Here is a 23851-nt window from a genome sequence, read left to right on the forward strand (position 1 = left end):
ATATACAAAAGTTATGGGAGTTAGATAAATGTTTGATATAGTTTTACTGTTGTGAAAGTTCCTCCCCATATACTTTCATTCAAGACAAGTCTTTGTTTTAATTCGTCTTTCACTATGGAGGCATATGGAAAACATGTTTTCTCCTAGAATACACTGTGAGTAATTGACAGATATTCCTTCAGTCCCAGAAATGTACCAGGTTTGAAGTTTTTAATAAGAAGCATCTGCAAGGAAATAATTGACGTATTAGCAGCAGCAGCTCTCAGCAGGCTTCCATACCTTAAATGAAAATCGTCCCAGACAGAGTTCATACACCCTAAGGCCTCCAGCTTTGACTTTGACTGTAGCCTATAGATGATTTGGATGTGCACCGGCGCCCTCTAGAGGTCAGATCTTATAGAATTACTGAGAAAAAAACAAGCAAAGCAGTTCTGGGTGATCACAAATACGTATTTACTATGATCTTCATTGATAAATAAAACTATTCAAGAAAATATGAATCAACTGTTTTATGAAAGTTGCTTAATACAGTTTCCCTTATTAAAAATAAACAATTTAACAACATATTGCATTTTCTAATTACATAATATACAGTCAACCTAAACACTCTCAAAAACCTGGAAGGTGTTTATATGTGTATTTATCTTTCTTAAAATCTTAAATTCTCACACTTCAAAGTGATTTCCGGAATCGCAGATTCAGAGTGTAGCGAAAGGCAAAGGGATTGTGTGCGTTCCAGCATCAGACATTCAATCCATTAAGAGTGAAATATAATATTACCTATACATAAGATTTGTAGATGTTCTGTCTCCTGGCATATCTAATTCAGGATCATTCAGCACCCTCTTTCTAGGTAAGTGTCTGCCATTTTTGTTTCTGCTGGTTTTTACATCCTTAAAGTGAATAAATAAGGAACAGTAATATGCTATGTTGCTATCTTGAAACAGTCAGCTAATGACACAGTTTATAAATAACAATCTTTGGCCTCGAACCAGTGAGTCAGCCTTTGTTGCTCCTTAAACACCCAAAATAAAATAAAATTCTACTGTCAAAAACCGTGCAACACTCGCAAAACAGTCTGAGGTAGCACTCTCTCCCCCTCTATCTCCTCCCCCTCCGAGAGTTGTGACATGCAACCCCAGAGAGGCGCCCGCCAAGGTGCTGCATCTATTTCAGGATTGGCTGAGGCTAACAACAAGAAAGCCTGCCATGGCCATCAGCATTATCACAGTCATTTCCAACTTTTTTCCCTCCTTCCACTTGTTAAAATTCTCCTTCTCCTGCTCCTGCTCACGCTCCTTCCTGGCTCTCAGGTCCCTCTCCCTCTGCAGCTGCTCCCCATAGTGAGCCTGATAAAAGGCATCAAAATCAAACATGGGCTTCTTCCCAGTTTGATAGAACTGCCTGGTCCTGTAGTGTTGCTGATGTGGGGTGCCTGAGAATTTGCTCATGGTCTCTTTGGAGGAAGGTCTCCCTGCACTGTGAACATCTGACCTGCTGAGAATCCCACGGTCATACTTCCTCCTGAGGCCGATGTTTCCCAGCACTCTGTATGCCTCGCTTATAACAGAGAAACGCTCAGTGGCCTCATCGTTCCCTGGGTTTTTGTCAGGGTGGAAAATAAAGGACTGCTTGTAGTAGGCTGTCTTGATCTGGGACTGTGTGGCACTGGGGGACACTCTGAGGATGTCATAATAGGATGTCCTGCTACTGTACATAGTCGGAGCATCCTTTGAGCTGTGGTCACTCTTCCAGCTGTAGCTTCTTGTAGATACCTGCATGGTATCAGGATGAGGTTTCAGACGCCTCCACCTCTTTGACCCCTGCTCTTCCAAGATGAAGATGACAGTGCAGAAAGCTCTCAGCTGCTGAGGGGACCTAATGGTGTCAGGGTGGATGAAAACAGCTCCTCTGCTCCAGGATGTCATCCTGCCTGGCAGAAGCCTCTCCTGTAACCTTGCTGAGAGGTACAGGGATGTTGTGTGAGCGTCAATTCTCTCTTTGATACACCGGGATGAATCCAGCTCCACATATCTGACACAGTGCAAGGTCCCATTTTCATTTGGACTTTCACTTGTCACTCCGGAAAGTTTCCCTGGTTTGCGTAGTGTTGCTCTGCTTCTTGACACTGGCTGAAATTCACGATGTTGGTCCCGGGTTGACGGCTCTTTACAGAGGCTCTCACTGAGGGAGTTCACCAGCAGAGGACCAGGACTCTCTCCGGTGTACCGCGACCGACTCTGTCTGTTTCTGAGAGCGGACAGCCGGTAAGCTCCGCTCCCCAGCCTCTGACCGACCTCTGCCATTTTACCGAGAACGGAACAGTGAACCGGCCGGAAAAGATATTATAGCATCCGGAAACGTCAAACAACGAGGAACCAATCAGATTCAATGTTTACAGGAAGTACTTTTCCCACTCGGCCAATCATTTTGCGGGAAACTAATCTACATCTTTTAGCCTACTGATATGCAAGAATAGCCTGGTAAACCAGATCTACAGCCAGAGTGCGCCTAGATTTCTAGGGTAAATGCAATAACCTTCCCTAACAGCTCTGATAAAATCATATTAATGGTTATCTAAACCAGCTCCATTTGCAGCATTGATGCTTACACATTATTGCACTATAATCATAATTGTATGAACGTAATGCAAAATATGAATGAAAAGGGCTATTCTGTATTTCTAACACTACTTTAGGCACACTTGATTGATTTGGATGCTAATACTTTTTCTTGGGTAACATTTTGTTTGCACAACTTTTCTACACTTTAGTATTTTTTTAACAAAGTAAAATACATCTTACTTTATCCACCTTTGTAAACGATACACTGGATATTTAATTCATTCAAATGTACCTACCTGTTTGATCAGTAGGTGGCGTCTGTGTTTAAGATGCTTTTAATAAACTCAACGAAGAAGTGATTCTTACGTCGCTTGAATGTGACGTCATTATTCTTCACGTGTGGCTATCACAACACTTAGCTTGTTTATGAACTGATATAACAAATTAACTCTTCATCTTTAGATATACATTTAGACACAAGGACAGCCATGACCTCCCACTGCCGGCGCCCTGAACACACAGCCCCTCCAGATGTGGTCAGTAACTCTGTTTATAGTAGTTTTCAGATGCTAGGCTAACAGCAGCAGTTTGGTTCTTTAAAGGGAACCCTTGCTATAATGATATAACACTTAACATCGTTTCAATAGGGCACTGACTAGATGATGACTTGATGATTGGCTAACTACTGAGTGGTTCATTGTATATCGTGATGGTGTTGTTAGCTCGAGGTTGATAGATTTTGAGTCTTGTCTTGTGTATTGAAGTCGTTTGTAATTGCTATATGATATAAAGAAAATGGTGACGAACATAACATACATAACATTAAAATCAAGCACCATTGTTGCACTGTTTCTAACGTTAAATCTAATTATCAAGTAGTCAAAGGTTGAATAGGTGAGAACAGGAACATTCCTTTGGTCCTTGCTGCAGGTTTAGAAACATCTAGGAGGACAACAGTTTGTGTGAATTTTATGAGTCAGGAGAAGTAAAGAATGAAACACACTCTGCTGTATTGTCTTTATTACAATTCATATTTTTTAAATTTTTGTAATGTCTGTTCACATTCTAGAAATGTGTTATTGCAGACAGTGATGACAGCATCTTAAAATGTGGCAACATTCGATTAAAAAACTTTAAACATCACGTCTGGCTGGTTATTTGTAGTTTCATGTTGCTATTCTGGTCTCATTTAGTAAGCAAAACTGTCTATTAAGATTAAATAATATAAGAATGACATCAAACTTAATGAGAATACATGAGGCACACATTTAGATGTCTGTTGACACGATAACAGTTTGTTTTTTGATTGAAATGTTAATGATGTGGTCTCATCCCCACAGTTCTACAATGAAGCCGAGGCAAAGAAGTACTCTCAGAAGTGAGTCTGATGAAATGTGTGCATACCTTCCTTTCCCTGTGATCCCTATGTTTGCAGCTCAGGTGTATTTTGTAAATGGAAATCTTTTAGAAAGACACCTAATGTAGTTTGGGCTGCACCTCCATTCAAGACATGCTTCATGGAAAGAAAAATAATTATGGAGCGGGATTGTTACAATCTCAAACCATTAAAGTTTTACTGGGATATCGGACAGTGCTGAAAGCCCCACACTAACCTATAGCTAATTTGAATCAAAATGTTATTTACACAATACGCAAGTTAGGTAGGCAATTATCTACGTTTGTAGTGTATACATTCACTCAACTCTTCAAAGGCATTTCTATACAAATATTTTAAATTGTTTTACCGTGGAAGTCCCGTTTAAAAGAATTCCCTGTCTTATTCAGCAGATCTGAGTAAAAGTTGTTTCATATGTGTGATGAAATTCTGGCCTCAAATCTATTGAACCCAATATCAAATATCATTGCACATTGACACATGTTAATACATGTTCACTTCCATGGTTTAAGAATGGCTTTCCATTGCCAGAAGTCACATATTAACCGTTACCTAAATCTCTGTATGTGTTGTTGCGTCACAGCTCTCGAATGATTGAGATCCAAACCCAGATGTCTGAAAGAGCTGTGGAGCTTTTAAACCTACCCGAAGGACAGCCCTGCTTCCTGTTGGATGTGGGGTCAGTAACACTGACTTTGTTTGTTCGTTTGTCTAGTTAATAGTACTACAACATTCTTGCAGTGTTTGCGAATCATCCAACCTTAATTTCACCAGTATTGAACATCAGTCTTTTATTTTTTTAAGTTACCCCCTGTAAGCTCGAGAATGATTCACTTGGCTCTCTATCTTTTGTTTCTCAGATGCGGCTCTGGTCTCAGTGGAGACTACCTGTCCGAGGAGGGACACTACTGGGTCGGAGTAGACATCAGCACTGCTATGCTTGGTAAGTTTAAACTGTTACCTTCAAACAAGAAGCATGGGCTGGATGATTTACCGGTTTAATATCGATATTGTGATATTATGCTAATAGTAATCTTCAATTTTAGTTGACGCTCAGATCAAAATACTTAATTTCAAGTGTGTACCTTAAGTTGAGGATCACTGATCAAAGCCTTCACCTTTTCTCCATTATTAATAAAAGTCTAGACTCTTCCTTGGCGTTGAATATTCATTTCTAAATATGAGAACCCCCGAGTGACATTAAAGGAGAAGTCGACACACTTCTAAAACCTTGATCGAATCCTGTCATTCTTTTGACAGATGTTGCCCTGGACAGAGAAGTAGAGGGAGACCTTTTAGTGGGGGACATGGGGCAGGGGATGCCGTTCCGTTCCGGGACATTTGACGGTTGCATCAGGTGAATAACAAAGCATGGCTTTAAAAAACAACAACAACAACAACAAGGTTTTCTTATTTAATTTTGAATAATTTCTGACTCTGTTTTTCATTATTCCACGTTAGTATCTCTGCTCTGCAGTGGCTCTGTAATGCCGACAAGAGGACACATAGTCCTCCGAAGAGACTCTACACCTTCTTTAGTACTCTTTACTCTTCTCTGGTAAGGCTTTTATATGAACATCAAGATACCATAGTTCACAATGGGGACATTTCCTAGCCTCTTCTTGTTCTTTGTCTTTCAGTCAAGAGGCTCACGTGCAGTTTTCCAGCTTTATCCAGAGAACTCGGAACAGGTAAAATAATGTAGTGCATAGTTTATGTGAAATCTGATGTTTTTCCCGATTCCATTTTCTTAACATCAGTTTTCTTCCCTCTCTAAAGCTTGAGCTGATCACGACTCAGGCCATGAAGGCAGGTTTCGGTGGAGGCATGGTGGTGGACTACCCCAACAGCAGTAAAGCTAAAAAGTCAGTACCCATCAGAAGCTTTTATTTTGATATGATCAGCTGCAGCCTTCTTCAAGTGATTCCTTCTTAATGGCATGTGAAATTAGCAGCAGTGTAATTGCAACACAAGGCTAATTAAAACATATTGACTGTTTGTCACATTAGCCTCTTAATAAATGATCACACATTAATACGGTTGGCCTGATTTACTCCTTAACTGACACACATTTATTTTGTTTCCAGGTTCTTCCTGTGTCTGTTTGCTGGAGTAACTGGTGCTCTTCCCAAGGTAAGAAACTAAATATTTAGTGGGTTTTGGGGGCATGTGTGTTTCATAATAGCTACATCATTACCATTTTTATCTCTTTTTGTTCTTTTCAGGGATTGGGAACAGAAACGTCAGACAGAGCTTTATCAAACCAGGTCCAGTATTCAGGACAAAGGTAAAAATATTTAAAGAAGACAAATACTGACTATGTTGAGTTTTGAGGAAACTGTTTACTTGGTCTAAAGTAGCAAAGTTTGTTTAACAACATTTATTTGTTTGTAAATTTAATTTATTCAGAAATTAATAATTTGCTGGACAGAGCAAGTCATTTATAATCGGGCTCTTGGAAATTGTGATCAACATTTTGAAGTTTGACAATTAAACAAAAATGTTTTAGTGGCAGCTCTACCTTTCTCAGACAATGGTAGGCAATACTTTATTTATTTATTTAAAAAAAAGGTCTTGGCCTGGATAAATGCATGTTCAGTCATACCTGCTTTGAGAGGCCTGAAGACCAAGAGAAATCTCAAAAGGGTTGTCGTCCTGCCTCACTTAAAACCAGTCAGGCAGTTTTTCCTCCCTTTTACATAGTGATGTTGAAGTTTTTCCTCTTGGTTAAATCAAGAGAATGGATGGTAAAACGTTTTGCATAAGCGCTGAGGAGTTTTGGATGTGGTTTACCAGAAAAGAACATCTAATCATCCACATTTTGTCTTTGGGAAGATGCCGGTTCAAAGGCATGAAGGGGAAATCAGCGAAGAAGGGACGCGATTGGATTTTGGAGAAAAAGGAGAGGAGGAGAAGGCAGGGACGGTATGTACAAGACTGTGTTTTAAACTCTTTCATGACAAATAATTGTCTTGTGCTGAAGTATTCATGCTCTAAATAATGTAATATCATTAGGTTAAACTTAACTGAATGTATTCTGTAACACTTGCTGATGCCTTCTCTCTCTGCTTCGTATTCGATTTTCAGGGAGGTTCGAGCTGACACAAAATACACTGCACGTCAGAGAAGACCTCATTTCTAGCTCTGACTCATGCAGCTGTGCCTTCATTAGCTCTCGTCTGTACCACCCAGCACACAATCACCATTCAAACTGCAAAGTGTGGATAAGATAACAAGTAAAGTGCTATTATGCCCGATGCATTTTACATTTGGTTGAGTGTATAGCAATTTTTCTAACAAATGTTTGTCAAGATTGCACTCTCCATACTCGGGTTGGCTGTACATGGACAGAAATCTTTAAAAGCTTACAGGGGAGAAAGATTTATCTTTGACAGCACCAATAATGTCAAAAGAATTACAACAATTATCCTAAATTATCAAATGTCACATTTTCGATATGTGTTTATTAAAAACCTATAAAAAGATATTTGTGTTATATTTCCATTTATTTCCCTGGATATAGAAGACATTTAATCAACAATCTCTATGCCTCCTTTTCACAATCCTGTCACAAAAACACCCTTTCATGGAGATATCAGATGTAGAAAATGACACATACAATACATTTGCGGCTTTGAAAGTTGGCCCAGAACAAACTGACACCTGATAATATTATGATGAAGATTACATAGAGGAGGATGTCTGGATGCCCTTAAAAGATCTTGATAATGGGGAAATGGAACCAAAGAAATTAAACATATTACTGCTGAAACTGGTATTATTAATCAGTAAAGGAGTGAATAGAGTACGTTTTGTATTAAACAATTGATAAGGTAATTATGTTGGGTATGAAGGGAAAAAAACTAAATATGCTATAGTGATGGATACACTTAAAAATCCTAACCTAGACATATGGATGGTATCTTTAGAAATGATTAATATAATTTATAATGTATTACACAGCAGTAAAAGCAAATTAAAATACATTTCAAAGTCGGTAACGAAGGCTTTTTATATTAAAAGGATTTACATTTTGAGGCCCATCGCTGAATCCATACCAGTGTGCCTCACTTGGCCAACAGAGGTCGCTGTGTGCTTTGGCACAAGGGAAGCCATCCACCTGGGCGTTATCTGTGAACCTGCTCAATAGATAATCAAACCCAGCACAGATCCACCAGACTCTCTGAGCAGGTGGTCACTTATTGTCAGTCGTGCTTTCAATATGTTGGCTTGACTTTAACGGGGAAAAAAAAGAAACTTAAAGCGGGGAGTTATTTTAAAAGACATACCAATTAGTGCGGTTTGAGGAGGAAGTTGAGGGTGTGTAATGGGTTAACGTCGGAAGGCCTCTCCTCACCTTTAGTGCGCGTCACCCGGCTCCGTAAAGTGGTTCCACCGTCCACACTGAAGGGGCGAAATCACTGCCTCTCGCCGCCGCCAGACGCGCACCTCGCCTCGGTCTATCGCGCATCATCCTGCTGGTCTCCACCCCGCTGCTCTATCACGCAAACCACAAAACACCGGGAACTGAAGGAATAAGTGTGATTTACAGGAAACATGAAGGACCGCATGCAAGAACTTAAACATGTAAGTTACTGTTTGATTATTTAAATGACCACCATCCACCTGTTCGTTGAGTAAATGGTTTATAAAGATGCTTTCAGATGATGTAAAAGCGTCTTCTGAGGGAACAGATCCACAGTGTGCGCTCATTGAGCAACAGTTGTGACTCTCGGGTCTGATGGAGGCTGAAATATAGTGTTTTATAACAGGCAACTGACACAACTGCCAGGCACTATTGTATGGGGAAAACAGATGAAATCCCAGCTGAGATGAATGATTTCTGGTTTTTAATCCAATTAAAAGTAATTTCTTCCTCAATTTCGAAACAAAAAAATCGCTTTGCTCTGCCTGCCTAAATTCTTTAAGCTATTTATATGCTATTTCATCTCTGGGACTTAAGAGGGAGATTATAGGCTAGACATGTTGTACTATCACGATATGGTCTTTCATTGAATGTGCAATTTCCAATCTCAGCATTTTCTGTAATCTATTTAGAATCAATTAGCTATTCAGAAACACTTGAATTGAAATGGTGTACCCTGTGTGGTGTACTACAAGTGCATTAACTATTTTTGTGTGTGTTTGGTTTGATCGATATGTCAAGCCATGGGTGTATGATTTGAAAAAGGAAATTGGTCCCAGCTCGCCCATTTCACTAAATGTCAGCCCTCATGCGCGTCACAGGCGCTCTTATCAAAAAACCTTTAACCTCCTTCACTGAGCACAATGTGTTGTCCATCTCTAACATTACTATTGCTCTTTTGTTAAAAGAGACAGGAGTTTCATTGTGAAATACTTTTACCATTTATTTCTGATCTCTGCAATTCTACCCTCATCATCTCCAACATATTTATCCGTGTGTGTGTGTGTGTGTGTGTGTGTGTGTGTGTGTGTGTGTGTGTGTGTGTGTGTGTGTGTGTGTGTGTGTGTGTGTGTGTGTGTGTGTGTGTGTGTGTGTGTGTGTGTGTGTGTGTGTGTGTGTGTGTGTGTGTGCGCGCGCGCGCGCCCATGCGTGAGTGTTAAAGTGACCATTGTCAGATCTGTATAATTGGCATTTAACCTGAGGAGTCATTCGGGCAAACAATTTATGACTCTTCAGTTTTCAGTGATCTAGCTATGAATTGGCCTCAAGGGAGACTTGTTTGTGTTTGTGTGTGTTTGTGTGTGTGTGGGTGTCTTACTCAACAGCTTCACTTAGAAAAATGGATCAACAGAAATGTAATACCGGTTGCTGATTATATTTTATTTTATTACTTTTGATCATATCATTCACGTCTGAGAATTGGCGGCTGGAGCCGGCCCAGTCAAACCAATTTCAGCGAATACAGACCAAATAGAATTGAAGTGAATTGCATGTCACATACTGTTATTTCCCATCAACACTAGGTTGATATTGTTCTCCATTTGCAGCGACTTGACTGTCATGCAGATGTCTCAGTGTGTCTGGAAAGCACATTACAACAGCAGTGTCAGATTCATGTGATTGTATTTAAAGTGCTGCCTAAGGCTGCAATTAATCATTATTTCAATATATATTAATGGGGTGTACAGCACCCAAAACCTTTAACCATCCTGGCTTAGTCATACCACACCTATTTATTTGGTCATTGCACATTTGCAGTTCTGTTCTTCAACAAGACTTCCTCTTAAAACCTTCACTTCCACCTACCCTTACTGGACTGTCATTGGTCTTTGCTTCAGATCCAGGAGACTTGAGATCATGTAAGCCATTGTTTAAAATGAGTCCACATCTGTCTAATAGTGTTGGGTGAAATTTGCCTCTTCTGAGAGTGGTAGTGAAAACAACTGATAATGCACTACAATTGTTTCTGCACTAGAATCAGTTTTAGTGTGGTTGTTAAACACAAGATGATGTTTGCTACCATTTATACACAGTTGTATACCCCTACAGCAGAGGGTGTTCTGGGCTTTTATCAAAAGACACCCTCATCTGAGAAAGGTCAACCACAGGGTGATAGGACCTGTCTGTCCATCTAATGGTTAGTCTAGATGGTTACCTCGCAGCCCAGACCTCATCTCTTCTATTCATTGCTCTTTTTGGTCTCACTGGTGAGTTCTTTGAATGCCCCTCTTCAGGCATGGCTTCTGACTCCTACTTCCCTCAGGAGCTACGTAGTAGAACAGGTTACAAAACCCCTGCAACACACCTCAACTGGACCCACTTTTATATTCTTGCTTCTCTATGCTCCTGCTGCAAGTGTGAAGTACTTCGGCCTTTTCCATTGGTTTGCCTCCACCCTCTTTGGGAACCATCAGCTTAATGACAAAGACACACCAGCAGGAGTGGCAGCAGAGGTCAAGGTCTAGCATTTCCCAGTCTTTAACGGCGTTTAGATGGTATGAGCTGAGAGACAACTTCTTAGACCTCCGTTTCTTTTCTTCCTGGATGTTGGATGGTAGTAATGGTCTAGACATTGTAGGCATGTTGCCAGATACTCTCTTGCCCTCAAGTCTAGCTGTGCAACACCTTAGTTCTTTGTTTTCTTGCCAGGTGTATCTAACTTGTGCTAGGCTTGTCTTACAAGTGACCATGTGTTTAAAGGGCACTGTGACTTACTGAATGTTATAGAGGTAACATTGAATTTTATTGGGACATTGATTCAATTAAACCGATTCAACTCTATTTATTCTGGAAGGTGACATCTGGCCAATATCAGTGCTGTTACTCATTTGTTACATTTGTATTTTGTACTGTTTTATCCATGCCATTTTGTTTATCCCTATGTTTTTGTGTGAGTTGCTTAAATGGTTGTAATAATCAGTCACTTCAAAAGTCATATTACCAAGATATCACATCATTTTCACATAACACCCAGAGAACTGAGCTTTACAGATTGCATTGCTTCTGTGTCTTTGTTTTGAAGAGGCACACTGCTAGTTTAATCACCCTTTTTATGTGTCATTTTGGCAGGAAATTGAGTTTTGCTCATATTTGCGTGGTGGAAGTTCTGCCTCAACATTGGCCATATGCATATAAATCTACTTTATGAGCTCAGCACCTGCCTATGACTCTGCTCTTCCAGAAGCTCATTAGCTTGCTGCCTAAAAACTGTCAGTTTCAATAACTAAAAGGCTAATACAGCTCTCCTAACCTCGGCCCATCACTCCCAGTCGGCCAAACTTCATTTAGTGACAGATGGCTCAGATCAGAGCTCTGAAACCTAAGGTTGATCTGGTGAGAAAGGTTATTGCAGATTTCACAAACACCAGGAACTGTTATTAATCAAATGTGATTGCTTATATCCTAATTTTTCCTGACGTTTTATCAGCGCCGTCTTTCATCTCTGTCTTGTCGTTTGATTGACCGTATCTGCCTCTTTATCTATCTCAATCTCTTCTTAATAATAACCTGCTCCTTTCTTTCATCCTCTCCGTATGGTGAGTTTCTCCGTTATTGCTCTTTGCTCTCGTCCTATCCATGGATTATCAGATGGCTTCCTGTCCTCTCCTTTTCTCTACTTTTTCCCTTCTGTCTGCTCTTTGCAGCCTTGTTAGTCAGTGTATTGGTTCAGACAGCTGTGTGTGTGTGTGTGTGTGTGTGTGTGTGTGTGTGTGTGTGTGTGTGTGTGTGTGTGTGTGTGTGTGTGTGTGTGTGTGTGTGTGTGTGTGTGTGTGTGTGTGTGTGTGTGTGTGTGTGTGTGTGTGTGTGTGTGTGTGTGTGTGTGTGCGTGCGTGTGTGTGTGTGTGTGTGCATGGCGGGGTACTCACTGTCTTTGCCTGCTTGGCATTAAAGCGACATATTAACTGATAGGATGGATGTGAAGCACCGACTGAGATATTCTGTGTCTTCAACACTTTCATTTCACTCTTTTTTCTCTTCCACTTTATTCCATGCCCCACCTCTTCTTCTTTTGTCCTTGACCTGTGTTGAGACTTTGTAAGTGACACAAACAGTAAGAGAAAAAAAACCCATGCTGGCTGCTGTTCAATTGCCCACTGATCCAAGAGGGTCAAAGGTTTTATTTATCCTCATTGAAGCTTCAAGCCTCTGCAAACAGTTCAGAAACCAGCAACATTCTGGTTGTGCTCTACAGCTGAGCTTTTATCCTTTAAATCGTACATGGAGATAGGGAAACTGCACCAAAATGTGCTGTCGCCATCCTACATTATCGCTATTAGTCGTGAGCAAGGCACAAGCACACGCATGTAATTTATCAACGCATAGAGGCTGCATAATAGCAATAATGAGCTGTGAAATGAGTGTGACTGGTATGCCTATACAGTATCTGTTGGCTGCTAATGGCTATTTCTGAAATGTGTGGCAGGTGGACCCATTGAATCTTCTTGAACTAGGCTATTCTTATACAGTAAAGCATAACATGAGGGCTCGTGTTCATGAACGTTTCTTCAGCTCTCATTTACCTGTTTGGTTTTCTGGAAATCCATGCCTCCTGATTGGTCATTGTTGCTTGTTCTCATAAAGAGTAGCTGCTCCCAAAGCATAAGCTAATGGATACCCTCATTATTAATAAAGATGTTTCATTATCAAACATTGCCCGTCTGCTAGAGATTAGATTTAGGTCATCTTTGATACTGCTTCTGATATTGAATTTATAATGTGCAGACCTTACCTTTCAAATCATCTTATAATCGATGACAGCAGAGTGGTTCTTCAGATAACGTCTTTTATCACAGATACTCTTTGGAGATTAAGCTGAAACCAACCTCATCAGGCCCTAAGTAGCTGTGTTTGTCATTCTTAGATGGTAATCTTTCATTATGATTATATATCTAATTGTGTTAATGTGAGGCTGAACAGGGACTTTTAACTAATCAGTCCTCACAATAAAATACATGATTTACCATAGTCCCCACCTCCCACCAAATTACATATACTAGCAATAACCTGGTGGCTTGATCGACGGAAAATATAACTCTGTTGAGGAAAGAGGTCTTGGTTAAAATATCTACTTGCAATTACTTTTTGACCTCTGGGGGCAGCGAAAGCCCAGATCAACATACTGACATATTATCACGTTACAAGAAAAAAACATTTCCAGCAGATACAGGGAATATTAGCATATATTTGGAGTTGTGTAATACACATGTATTCTCTTTTAGCTCTGTTTTGGCTCTCCTCACTCCTGAGTAAAATATTTGGCTCTTTGAAATGCTTCATTAAGTTCACCTGCTCACTGTGTCTGTATGCTGTTTGAGGCTGAGCAGGTAGCAACGTTTTTAAAACTTCCCCTTGGACTTTTGGAAAATTGTGAGGGGCCAATATGACCTTTTTCTGACATTTTAATGAAAAAACGTATCAAAATCTTGCATGTCATTCCCTCTTCGCCCCTCATTTTCTTTAACAATTTTCTTTTCTTACGGCTTTCTCATAGTTGCTGCCCCCGTTGAATCTGTTCCTGCCATCAATTCAGTTACTTTCCCCCCATATCTTTAGTATAATTGTTTTATCGGCACACTGGTGCTGTCATAATCCTTCATGGTCATCGAGGCTCTCTGAATGTTCCCCACAAAAGAATAAGGGGCTGGGGGTGAGGAAGAGCCTTGGCATTAGTGGTGACAGCACATCTCTTTTCTCTGCCTTTGATCTGTTATTAAAGTTCAGCTGAAGCTTATGACATTTTCTCACCAACTCCTGCAAGGCTAAACACACACACACACACACACACACACACACACACACACACACACACACACACACACACACACACACACACACACACACACACACATACACACCATCTTTGATTTATTTAAATGTATCCATACAATTTGACTAACTATGAGCTAAATATACAAAATAGAAGTAAAAATGTGCTATTTAATGGAAAAGGTCAGTCCTCTCATCGTCCCTGCAGCAGAATGAGTTATCTATGTGAGAATTGGCGGGTGCTGACATTTGGATTCTTTACTGGAATTGATTATCATTGATTGGTATAACACACTATTATTGTGTTGTTAGTTATTATTAACCATGTGGCAGTTGGTGAATTTGTATTTACATGTGTTTAAAAAAGAATCTCTTTGATTATTACATTTTAAAGTTCAGAAAAATGGAGGTCGATGGGATGAAAGAAAAACAAAACAAAGCAATGTGTAAAAAGATGAACAGAAGAGGAAGAGACTGCAAAAGGAAGATTATGTTTATTTGTTATTCCAACCTTATCCACATTGAAATACATTACAACAGTATACATCGTTTCTCTAAGACAGAGACTCAACTTAAAGAAAACATCATACACTCAAGTTTGGTACGATACAAGATTGTGGAAGTATTTTTAAGGAAGGATAATGAGATGTTAAAGAAGGAAAGACAAACACGAAATAATATGTGAGAGTGTGAGACAAAGGTTACAGAGTCCATTTTGTGTGGGCCAGCTGCTGTAATGTTTGGTAGTGACGCTGAAGTCTGGAGGAAGGAGAGAAGGAGGTAAGAGAATGACAAATACAGAGAATGAGAAAGAAAAATGATTAAAAGGGGAGGATGTTGAGGAGGATTGTTAGGATAAAGGAAATTGTTGCACGTGCACACACCTTGACTCTCTGGTCTCTCTTCTCCCACCCACATTGTTCTTCTTTGTGTTACTGCTGAACCCTGCCGACAGGGCTGATAAAATAACCCTGTTGACCTCGGCCAGATCGTTTTTCACTGGAATGCAAAACAGAATCTATGCATATATTTGAACAAAAGAAAAATCCAATACAAAGATTTACAGGAAAATGTTGTGCACACTGAGCCAAAACAGAAAAGAGGCCTGTCATGTGGCCCCTTAAAGAACGACAATTCAATCTCATCAGAGGATATTCACTGAACAAGGATACTCGCATTTAGCATTGAAACGTTTCCTGGAAAATAATTGCCATTTTGTCGGGCTTAAATTTGCAACGTTCATGCTTTAGTTTTTTTATCGAAAAAACTAGTCAAGTTATCCATAGCAGTGAATTGATCAACTATAGTGCACATCTTTTATTATACTACATCTGCAATCAGGTCATGCCCTGATTTTCCTCAAAGCTTGCTTCCTGTGTTGTTGTCAGCGAGACAGCCAGACAGCACAGTAATGTAAAAGGAACTGGGTTTTACATTTGGCTGGCTCCATCAATCACTTCCTGTGTCGTCTCGTTACCCACCCTGCTCTTGGTTGTGTAATTATCCTGTCTCGATAGCCCTCCACTGTGTCCTCCTCTTCCTTCTGCTGCTCATTTACTCTGACAGTCAACCAGGCAATCAGTCATTTATAGACCAAAGGGCTAATTTGTGGTTATGCTGTTTCAGCATCAGATCTGTCCTCTGTTTACTTGATAAACTAAATCTTGCTTTTATTTAAATTATTTAATGGATATATATTTGCTCTAAAATGACATGCTAATTGTTTGTTTTTTCTGGTGATGAACTAAGCTAGACCCTGCATTCATTATAAAGTCTGTTTGGATATGATCATCAGCTTGATACAGGAGGAGGTGAAAGGAGCATTGCTATTATACTGTTTGGTGTGTCAATGTGCTTCTGATTGTTAGTATGCAGATTCAAAGTGAGAACACTTCATCCAAATTACAGAAAATATATTTGATGTGTATACATTTGAGTATAATTTATTTGTTTTGTAATTTTGGTAACCTGTCCCAATGGCAAGATTTATATATAGGTTATAACATTTAGTCTGTGTGAAGATAGCTTGCATTGTCAATGTTTCAACATATATATCAATTACATTTTGGGATTAATGCCTTGAATGACTTGGTTTAGGTGTGAGGCATCTTATTTGTTAGATTTTTCTGGCGTGTTCTTATTAATATTGTATAAGAATGTGAACTTCATTTTAAACATCACCTGGTCCTGAACTACAAGCTGCTTTTGACACTGTGTTAGCAGCAATGGTTTGCAAATGGAGCACTAAAAAATAATCCATAATGAATGTTGCCTCGCTGTATTATGGTAATACATCTCGTTATGCTCCCAGTATTCCACTGTGCAGCTGACACAGATTGTTATGAGTCATTTCTAATGGGAATGCAAGAAGCTGCTTGAATTGGCTGCAATACAAAGATGCAGGAAACAGGCCTGCTTTAATATGAAAACACAAAAAGATAATAAAGGACTGCCCACGAGGGTTTCAATCTTCACTTTGAGCTGTCTCTCATTGCTCTTCTCTTTCTTACTCTCAGATAAAAAATGTGAAAAGTGTGTGAATGCACTCACAGATTAAAATCCCTTCCTCTCAATTTAACCCCATGAACCCAAATTGTTTACCATAATCAACTATGTAACATTGATTGTAGAAGTGTGCTCACATACATGAACATTTCATTATTTATTAAGGTTTCCTTCATTAGTCAAATACAAAGATATCTACAATACACAATAGTTTGTTGGTGTCCCTTTGCAAAGTCTTGCTGCTCCACTGTTTGAAAATTTGCTTCAGGGGATTTCAAGCTCACTGTGTCTCTATGTCCTCCTATAGCACATACAATTACACTTTCACAGCTTTCAATAATTGTTGTGATGCTCTGTTTCTTCCTGTACTGACAGCTGTGATTTTGCAGCCTTCGCACTTGATGTCTGTTTTATCTCTCGTTCTTTCACTGATGGACTATATTTCCAGCTTCTCCTGTTTACACTGGATGTGCAGGCACTGCCTTTTGTCTTTATGGAGTGACTCCCTGCTGGCACGGTGCCTAGAACAGCTCTCTAATCTAATAAACAGCATAATCAGGCCACTTCTCCTGCCGGGGTGTTTCACCCAAGAGCAAACCCCAGAGGCAGAGGGAATTGAAGGTTTATGGCTCTAACAGGGACCGTCTTGTATAGGCCTCAATCCCTCAGTGTGTTAACCGTCTGTTGTATATTATCAGTGTGTCAGCTGTTGTGTGCATGTATGTTTGCAAGTCTGGCTGAGAGCATCTGCTATGTGCGGACAGTGAAGTCTGTAGGCTGAGTCAAGAATGAAACACTAAAGACCCTCCAGGCGTCTTTGTTGCTCAGCAGGAGCTTCAGATCTGGAGGATTGGGGTACAGTGCTTCTGCCCTCATGACCACTCATGGAGAAAGCACACCAAAGCCCTCCTCTCTGCAGGAGGAACAGCATCTCTCTGTGGAGGTGGAACACATTACTGGTGTTCCCAGAGCTTATTTTGATTCCCTGCTTGTCCTCCTCCTCTGCCTCCTGCTGCTGCCGCCTCTTTTCTCTCTGCAGTCCCTCAAATGCACCTCATTGCCATACCAACTCCAAACTTTAAGTTATTAATACCATGTGAGGAGTTTTACTCCCCACCGAGAAAAGTACACCTACCATATTGACTGTTGTCATGACAGCTGAGCATATTACGGATAAACTATCAGATTGGGAATCTAGAAGCAGTTCATTGTTTTGGACCTAAAGAGAAAATGTTTTTTCTTTCAACTAGTTACTTTTATTGAAACCAGAGCATTACAATCCATGAATCCAAAATGAGTCTCCTTTGAGTGGGTTTAGATTAGCGTGATGACAGACTCTACTTTCCTCTCACTTGCTTTTCACACCAATTGCCTCGCCATCTCTCACCAAAATCTGTTCTTTAAGACATTTTTCTCAAGAACTGGTTCCTCCGACACTGTGTTTCTCCACATCTTTCCTGACTTCATTTCTATGTCAACATATCTCATGCTGGCACAGACTTGGTGTTTGAGTTCAGAAGAAAGTATGCATAGTCATCCAACTGTAATTCTGAGTTAAAACCAGACCAATGAGATTCAGTTTAAAGTTATGTTACAGAATTGTTTTTCTTGCAGTGTCTGAATTTCATGGATGTATAAACAGTCAAAGTGGTTTAATTCATTCATGGCAGACAAGTACTCCCAATTTATATGAAGATTTCTGCTGCTTCCTGCACGTGCTGCTGGACTAATGTATGCACAGTAATGTGTTTGGACCAGCCATGGCTGGCATCCCCTTGTTTTAAACAAACAAAGCTCAATGGATTATTGCTTTTGCTTGGAGAGAAACTTTAAAAGAACATTTATAGTTGGGAGGGTTGGGTTGGGTTGGGTTGGGTTGGCCGAAAATTAGAGGTTGTTGAGAAATACCTTATGCTTATTATTAACAAACAATCAGGAAATTGCTTGTTATATGCATCATATAAGATCCTGTAGTAACACCCTTCTATAATTCTTTAGCCAAAGGCTGCAGAGAGTATTATTTATATTGATTATTTTGCTGATTTCTTTCTTTTTATAACATAAGGTTAAGCCAGAAAAAAATATCAACTACATCCTCTCATCTTAGCGTTGATAAGCAAATGGGTCTCATAGACTGCTAATGGGGAAGTGAATTAGTTTGACAGACGCAAGATGAATGAGATGACGCTACATGAGGTCCCTGCTAATGTAGTATATTGGCTGATTTGTGATTAGAAATGAGCATGTCTTTCAGAATAAATCATTGGGTAGATACTGGAAACTCTGGAAACTATATTGCGGCGTGATATGTCATTTTTTTTTAATGTCATCATGTCCATCCTATTCCATTTTGTTATAGCTAAATATTTGTGCTTCCAACTTTTTAGAAAATACAATATATTCCTTATTTGCGGAGCTATGTATATATACCCTTTTAGAGCAGCAGAAAACACATCAAATCGCTTTTGTTGTCAAATAAAAAGTCTAAGTTTTTTTATGAATTTGAAACCTTTAGTTATTTTGATGAAACGATATTCTGCTCTTGTGATCTTCAGTTAACTGTGCTTTCTCTTGCATATATTTGCTTTTCTTTTGGAATATTCATAGTTTGACATTGGGGGAAAATAGTCCCTTTCTCGAGGAGAGTTTACCACACAACTTACTGTAAAACCACATCATGTTGATTTTACACTAAGGTATTGTTATAATACAGTACATTACCAAAATATATAATGTGTCAACTAGTGAGCTTTTGATTAGTGGATTATGCTTCATTTGGACAGAGGCATGGTTGCTGTTTACCCCCACTTCCAGTCTTTATGCTTATCTTAGCTGTCACGATGGGGGGAAACGACCCAAGCGCAGAACCAATAGAGGAGGCAGGGGTACAAAAATATAACAAAAGGCGAGCTTTTATTAATAAAAAATGCAGAACTAGGAACGCAGCAATAGGTACAACAAAGGAAAAGTATCAAATAAAAACTCAGACAAACCGGTGGAAAATGGAAAGCTGAAAAGGGAGATCCAAAACATCACAGGGAACAGGCAAACAACGACGACAAACCGACAATGAACACAAAGGGAAGACAAGACTAAATACAGAGGAGAGTAATCACAAGACAAGACACAGCTGGGAAGGGGAGGTGAAACACAGGGGCAACAGGTGAGCACTATCAGACAATCAGACAGGAGGGAAACTAAGGACAGGAAGTAAACAAGACAAGACAGGAAGTGACAAAACAAGATACATTTAAAAATAAAACAGTAAACTCTAAATACCAAAACGGAGATCCTAACATTAGCGAACCAATCTTTAGCTGTAGCTTGATATATATATATATATATATATATATATATTTAAAACACTTAGGGAAATAAGCATTGTACCTACATTTTGTTATTATATAAGATACAATATTTACATGTATCTGTAGTTGCTTGTGCATTAGTGTGCAGGCTGGAGTTTGTAAAAGATGTTTCTGCTCCTAGGTCCTAATTCAATAATAACTTGCTAATCAGTCGACCTGTGGTTTCTAATTACAAATGTCGTTAACTCCTACTTGTTATAATAAGCTGATGGGTGTAGAGGTTGGGAGAGTGGTAATACTGCTTTATTTACCATTGAACTATGCCCTATGTGGTTCAGTCCTAAACATTGTGTTTGATCTATTTAGTGTTATAATACTTCTTAATTGTTTGTGTGTTTGTCCAGGGGAAGGAGACGACAGAGGAGGAGGATGAAGTTGCTGTGGGGATGGACAAAGGCTTTATGGATGAATTCTTTGACCAGGTTTGTTTCTCTCACCGGCTTGTACCCTCCATATTCTCTCTCTCTATCTCTGTGTCAGTCGCTATTCTTCCTTTTCACACATTGAACAGGTTGATAGTAAACTGATAAATTGCCGTCTTAAATTACAGTTCAGGACACACTACAATCTGCCTGTTTATTATTTGTGTCCTCATATTCAGTTTAGTTTTCAGAGATCTGTAATCAATCTCGTTTCTGGAGAGCAGACATGATTTATAACTATTGATGTTGTTGCATGGATGGTTGTTTTATTTATTTAATTGAAACAGACTTTATGATCCTCGGCATAACCATGGCATTGTTGATTTCACTTATTTCTCTCCCTTGTCTTGTGCATAACAGATACTGTATGCACCTTCACTGAATCCATGCATTAATGTCGAAGTCTGTTCCCTGTACACGCTGTTCACATGTGCTGGGAACAAACTGAGCATCGTGATCGCTCTCAGAGGGGGGTGGGGCTCCATTTTTAGAGAGCCTTCTATGTAATGTGCATCACTCACAGTGAATGTCTTTGAAAAGCAGAATAATTTGGCTTCAAAAGGAGACTTTATAATCAATTTTATAGTCATTTATCTTTTTCTTCCTTTCTGTCACTGCCGCATTTCTTATATTTTATGAGGCTGTGATTCTGGTTTGTTAAAATGTCTTTGTTTATCAATGTATGTACATGGGGGTTTTAACTTTGAAGTCCTTAAATCATCCTTGCAAATGCTGCAACAAAGGTAGTTGAGGTGAGTGAGGTTGAATGCCATTTAGCAGCTTCTGTGAGTTATGAAAGATATTTGACAATCAGCACTTTGATATGTGAGTTTTCAAAGCAATGCGAAACAACAAGTGAATCACCAGGAGAATCATGTGGGAGCGAGCCGCAGGTGCATCAAAAACCGTGTATCTCAATAATCACAACATTCAGACTAACAGCAGCAACACCGAGAAGCAGCTGTCACATATTGTTACTAACAAATAGGCATATGATGGACACACTGTACATAACAAAGGACACCTAAACTGCTTTTTTCCACCTCCGGATCACTGCCCATCTCCATACCTCCTTACCAATGACTCCAACCCTTTCAGATTTGACTAATGCAATAGCTTCCTCTTTGGCTGTACTAATAAAATCACAAATAAACTTCAATAAGTCCAGAATTCTGCCTGCTCACCTCCACACACTGTGTACCACATCACCCCGGTCCTTCACAACCTCCTCTGGCTCGTGGTTAAATCCGGATTGACTTCAAAATATTGCTCACCACCCACCCAGCATAAACAACCTGGTCCCTCCCTTTCTCTCCAGCTTGCTTTCCCCCCCACATCCAGGACCAAGCTTGGGATGTATACATTTAAGGGTGAATAAATCCACCATTTACATTGTAAATCAGAGGTCAAAATCCAAGAGAGCAAAACAACAACATCCGCAAACTGACTGGACATTCTCCAGACCACAGGTGCACATTAGTATTCTGTTTATGAATAAAGAAAAAGAAGAGAGGACTAGTTCAATGCCCACATTTTACTTGTGTGACTTCATTATAAAAATGCAAACTAATATCTCACATTGAAAATAAGGAATACATGTACATCCATACTCTAGCAACACACCAAATACTAAGCATCTGTGTTAGAAGTAGGTTTTTTTTTTTCTTCTATACTCAGACTAAATCTCTTCAGTCTGAGGTTTGACAATCATTACAGGGGTAATACATAGTATACCTTTTAAAATGACTCATAAAACACTTTTATTATCTGATGCTTTATCTCTGAGAGAACACTGCGGTCTGCTGTCATTTGTCACATCTCATTTCTGTTCTGCCGCTTCTGTTCTTCCGACTGTCTTTATCGATCCTAGATACTGAAAGACACGCCACTTTTATCTTTCTGAAATTTCGGTCCACTGCATCTGCCTCCAGTGAGAAAGTGGAGGATGAGTGAAATGTGGAGACAGCAGGATCAACAGAGAACAGTTTGAGACCGAGCAAAAAGCAGAAGGGATGATGAGAGAGAGATTTTAAAATAAGAGGATTTGGAGAAGTGAGACAGCAAAACCACAGAGGGACAGGTACATGAGACAGATGGAGATATAGATAGAGAAGGGAGCAGAGGGAGAGAAGCAGTATTCAGGCTCTCACCATGACTGGGTGCGTAAATTAAGCTTTTAGTAGTGGAGAAATTGCTGCTGCCTTCAATCCTTCACTCACACCATAAACATGACACACAGTGGGGGTATTGATTTCATAATGTGTTTGTGGCAATTGTTTGTGCAGGCACGAATGTGGCTGAGTATTTAAGTATCATGTTTGACACTGCATAGTGTGTGACTGTGTTGTTGAGGATGTTATTGTCTAGATTGTGTAAAAATCTGCCTTTCATAATTTTCAAAAGCATTCATGAGAAACCAAATACAAAAATACATAATTATTTTTTAATAAGAACAAGATTTGTATAGCTTTTATTCCACCATGCCATTATGTTGTTATTTCAAAGTGAGAGAAAAAACATGATTTTCCTCAAATATTGCAATATTCTACAAGAAACTGTCAGTCTAGCACAGAAATGACGTGTGACTTAAATTAACATTGTGAAATATGGCAGCTGCATAAATCTGGTGTCAGAATAATAATTAAAAAATGTTTCCTGACCTACCTTCTACCATGTTATTTAACAGCAGGGGCGACGTAGGCTGTGTGTAGCCACCCTTTCTGGCGTTCATCCTGCTTGTTTAAGAACAGATGTATTATATGTTGACTTCACAGCTTCAACAGTGTGTGCATGCATGTGTCTGCAATAGTGATACTTAGCTGAATCTCTTATTGTATGCCTCATGAGTTAAGCTGCAACAATGATTATGCTTAAGTATCTGTTGCAAATGGTAAATTAACGATTACATATGTTTTGTGTTGTTAAATTAAAACACAAGTTTAAAACTGTTCAGTCCGAATATGATATCAACCAGATTTGTTTATACCTTTCAGTGTTTTTTTTGTATAACAAAATGGACCATTAAAGATTGTAATGAGGTGATTAAAAATATTCTCAGCCCTACTTTTTCAATCTTTCCTACTTTGAGATTCATATAAACACCCTCACATGTGTCAGTACTCTTCTAAAATGGTGTAGCAGGGCTTATTTTATGCCCTAAAAAAAAATTCCCTGGATGATGCAAGAATGAAGTGAGCAAAAGCAAGAACGATCCACTGTGGCCTCAAGACTTCTTCTTACTATCCTTACCAGAAACTAATTAGACTAACTTCTGTAAAACTAAATTAGATGACAAAGTATGAAACAAGCCATTTTCATCCTGATGACTGCACCACCAGCTGTGGGATTTGGATGGTTAACAATTCAATTTGTAGAAGATACCCACAAATCTCTTGGTGGATACA

At 39.4% G+C, this 23851-nt stretch overlaps 3 protein-coding genes across 6 annotated transcripts in view; 2 read left to right on the forward strand and 1 right to left on the reverse strand.

Annotated features, from left to right (window-relative positions):
* Positions 1–196: 196 nt before the first annotated feature.
* On the reverse strand, positions 197–2353 carry dnajc30b (DnaJ (Hsp40) homolog, subfamily C, member 30b). The gene has a single exon (XM_063906866.1). It carries the CDS (start codon positions 2304–2306, stop codon positions 1173–1175), a length of 1134 nt encoding a protein of 377 aa, XP_063762936.1. The 5' UTR covers positions 2307–2353; the 3' UTR covers positions 197–1172.
* Positions 2354–2901: 548 nt separating this feature from the next.
* On the forward strand, positions 2902–7447 carry bud23 (BUD23 rRNA methyltransferase and ribosome maturation factor). Its single transcript, XM_063906237.1, has 12 exons — positions 2902–3100; positions 3905–3942; positions 4544–4639; positions 4821–4903; positions 5221–5317; positions 5422–5518; positions 5601–5651; positions 5740–5825; positions 6048–6093; positions 6186–6247; positions 6796–6885; positions 7048–7447. Exons 1-12 carry the CDS (start codon positions 3053–3055, stop codon positions 7100–7102), a joined length of 849 nt encoding a protein of 282 aa, XP_063762307.1. The 5' UTR covers positions 2902–3052; the 3' UTR covers positions 7103–7447.
* Positions 7448–8140: 693 nt separating this feature from the next.
* Positions 8141–23851, forward strand: part of stx1a (syntaxin 1A (brain)) — a 44397-nt gene continuing 28686 nt past the window's right edge. For all 4 annotated transcript variants that reach the window (XR_010167942.1, XR_010167943.1, XR_010167944.1 and 1 more), the window contains exons 1-2: positions 8141–8547; positions 20370–20447. Coding sequence is in view for 1 of the 4 variants with exons in the window: in XM_063907611.1 (XP_063763681.1) it covers positions 8518–8547; positions 20370–20447 (108 nt within the window). In the remaining 3 variants the exon portion in view is untranslated. The remainder of the gene's footprint in view (positions 8548–20369; positions 20448–23851) is intronic.

This window comes from Eleginops maclovinus, chromosome 18, assembly GCF_036324505.1.
Source record: "Eleginops maclovinus isolate JMC-PN-2008 ecotype Puerto Natales chromosome 18, JC_Emac_rtc_rv5, whole genome shotgun sequence".
NCBI lineage: Eukaryota > Metazoa > Chordata > Actinopteri > Perciformes > Eleginopidae > Eleginops > Eleginops maclovinus.

Coding starts and splice junctions, on each gene's coding strand:
- dnajc30b (XM_063906866.1), bottom strand. CDS start 2,306: ATGGCAGAGGTCGGTCAGAGGCTGGGGAGCGGAGCTTACCGGCTGTCC.
- bud23 (XM_063906237.1), top strand. CDS start 3,053: ATGACCTCCCACTGCCGGCGCCCTGAACACACAGCCCCTCCAGATGTG. Junction 4,640..4,820: donor TGCTTCCTGTTGGATGTGGG/GTCAGTAACACT, acceptor TTTGTTTCTCAG/ATGCGGCTCTGGTCTCAGTG. Junction 5,652..5,739: donor ATCCAGAGAACTCGGAACAG/GTAAAATAATGT, acceptor CCCTCTCTAAAG/CTTGAGCTGATCACGACTCA.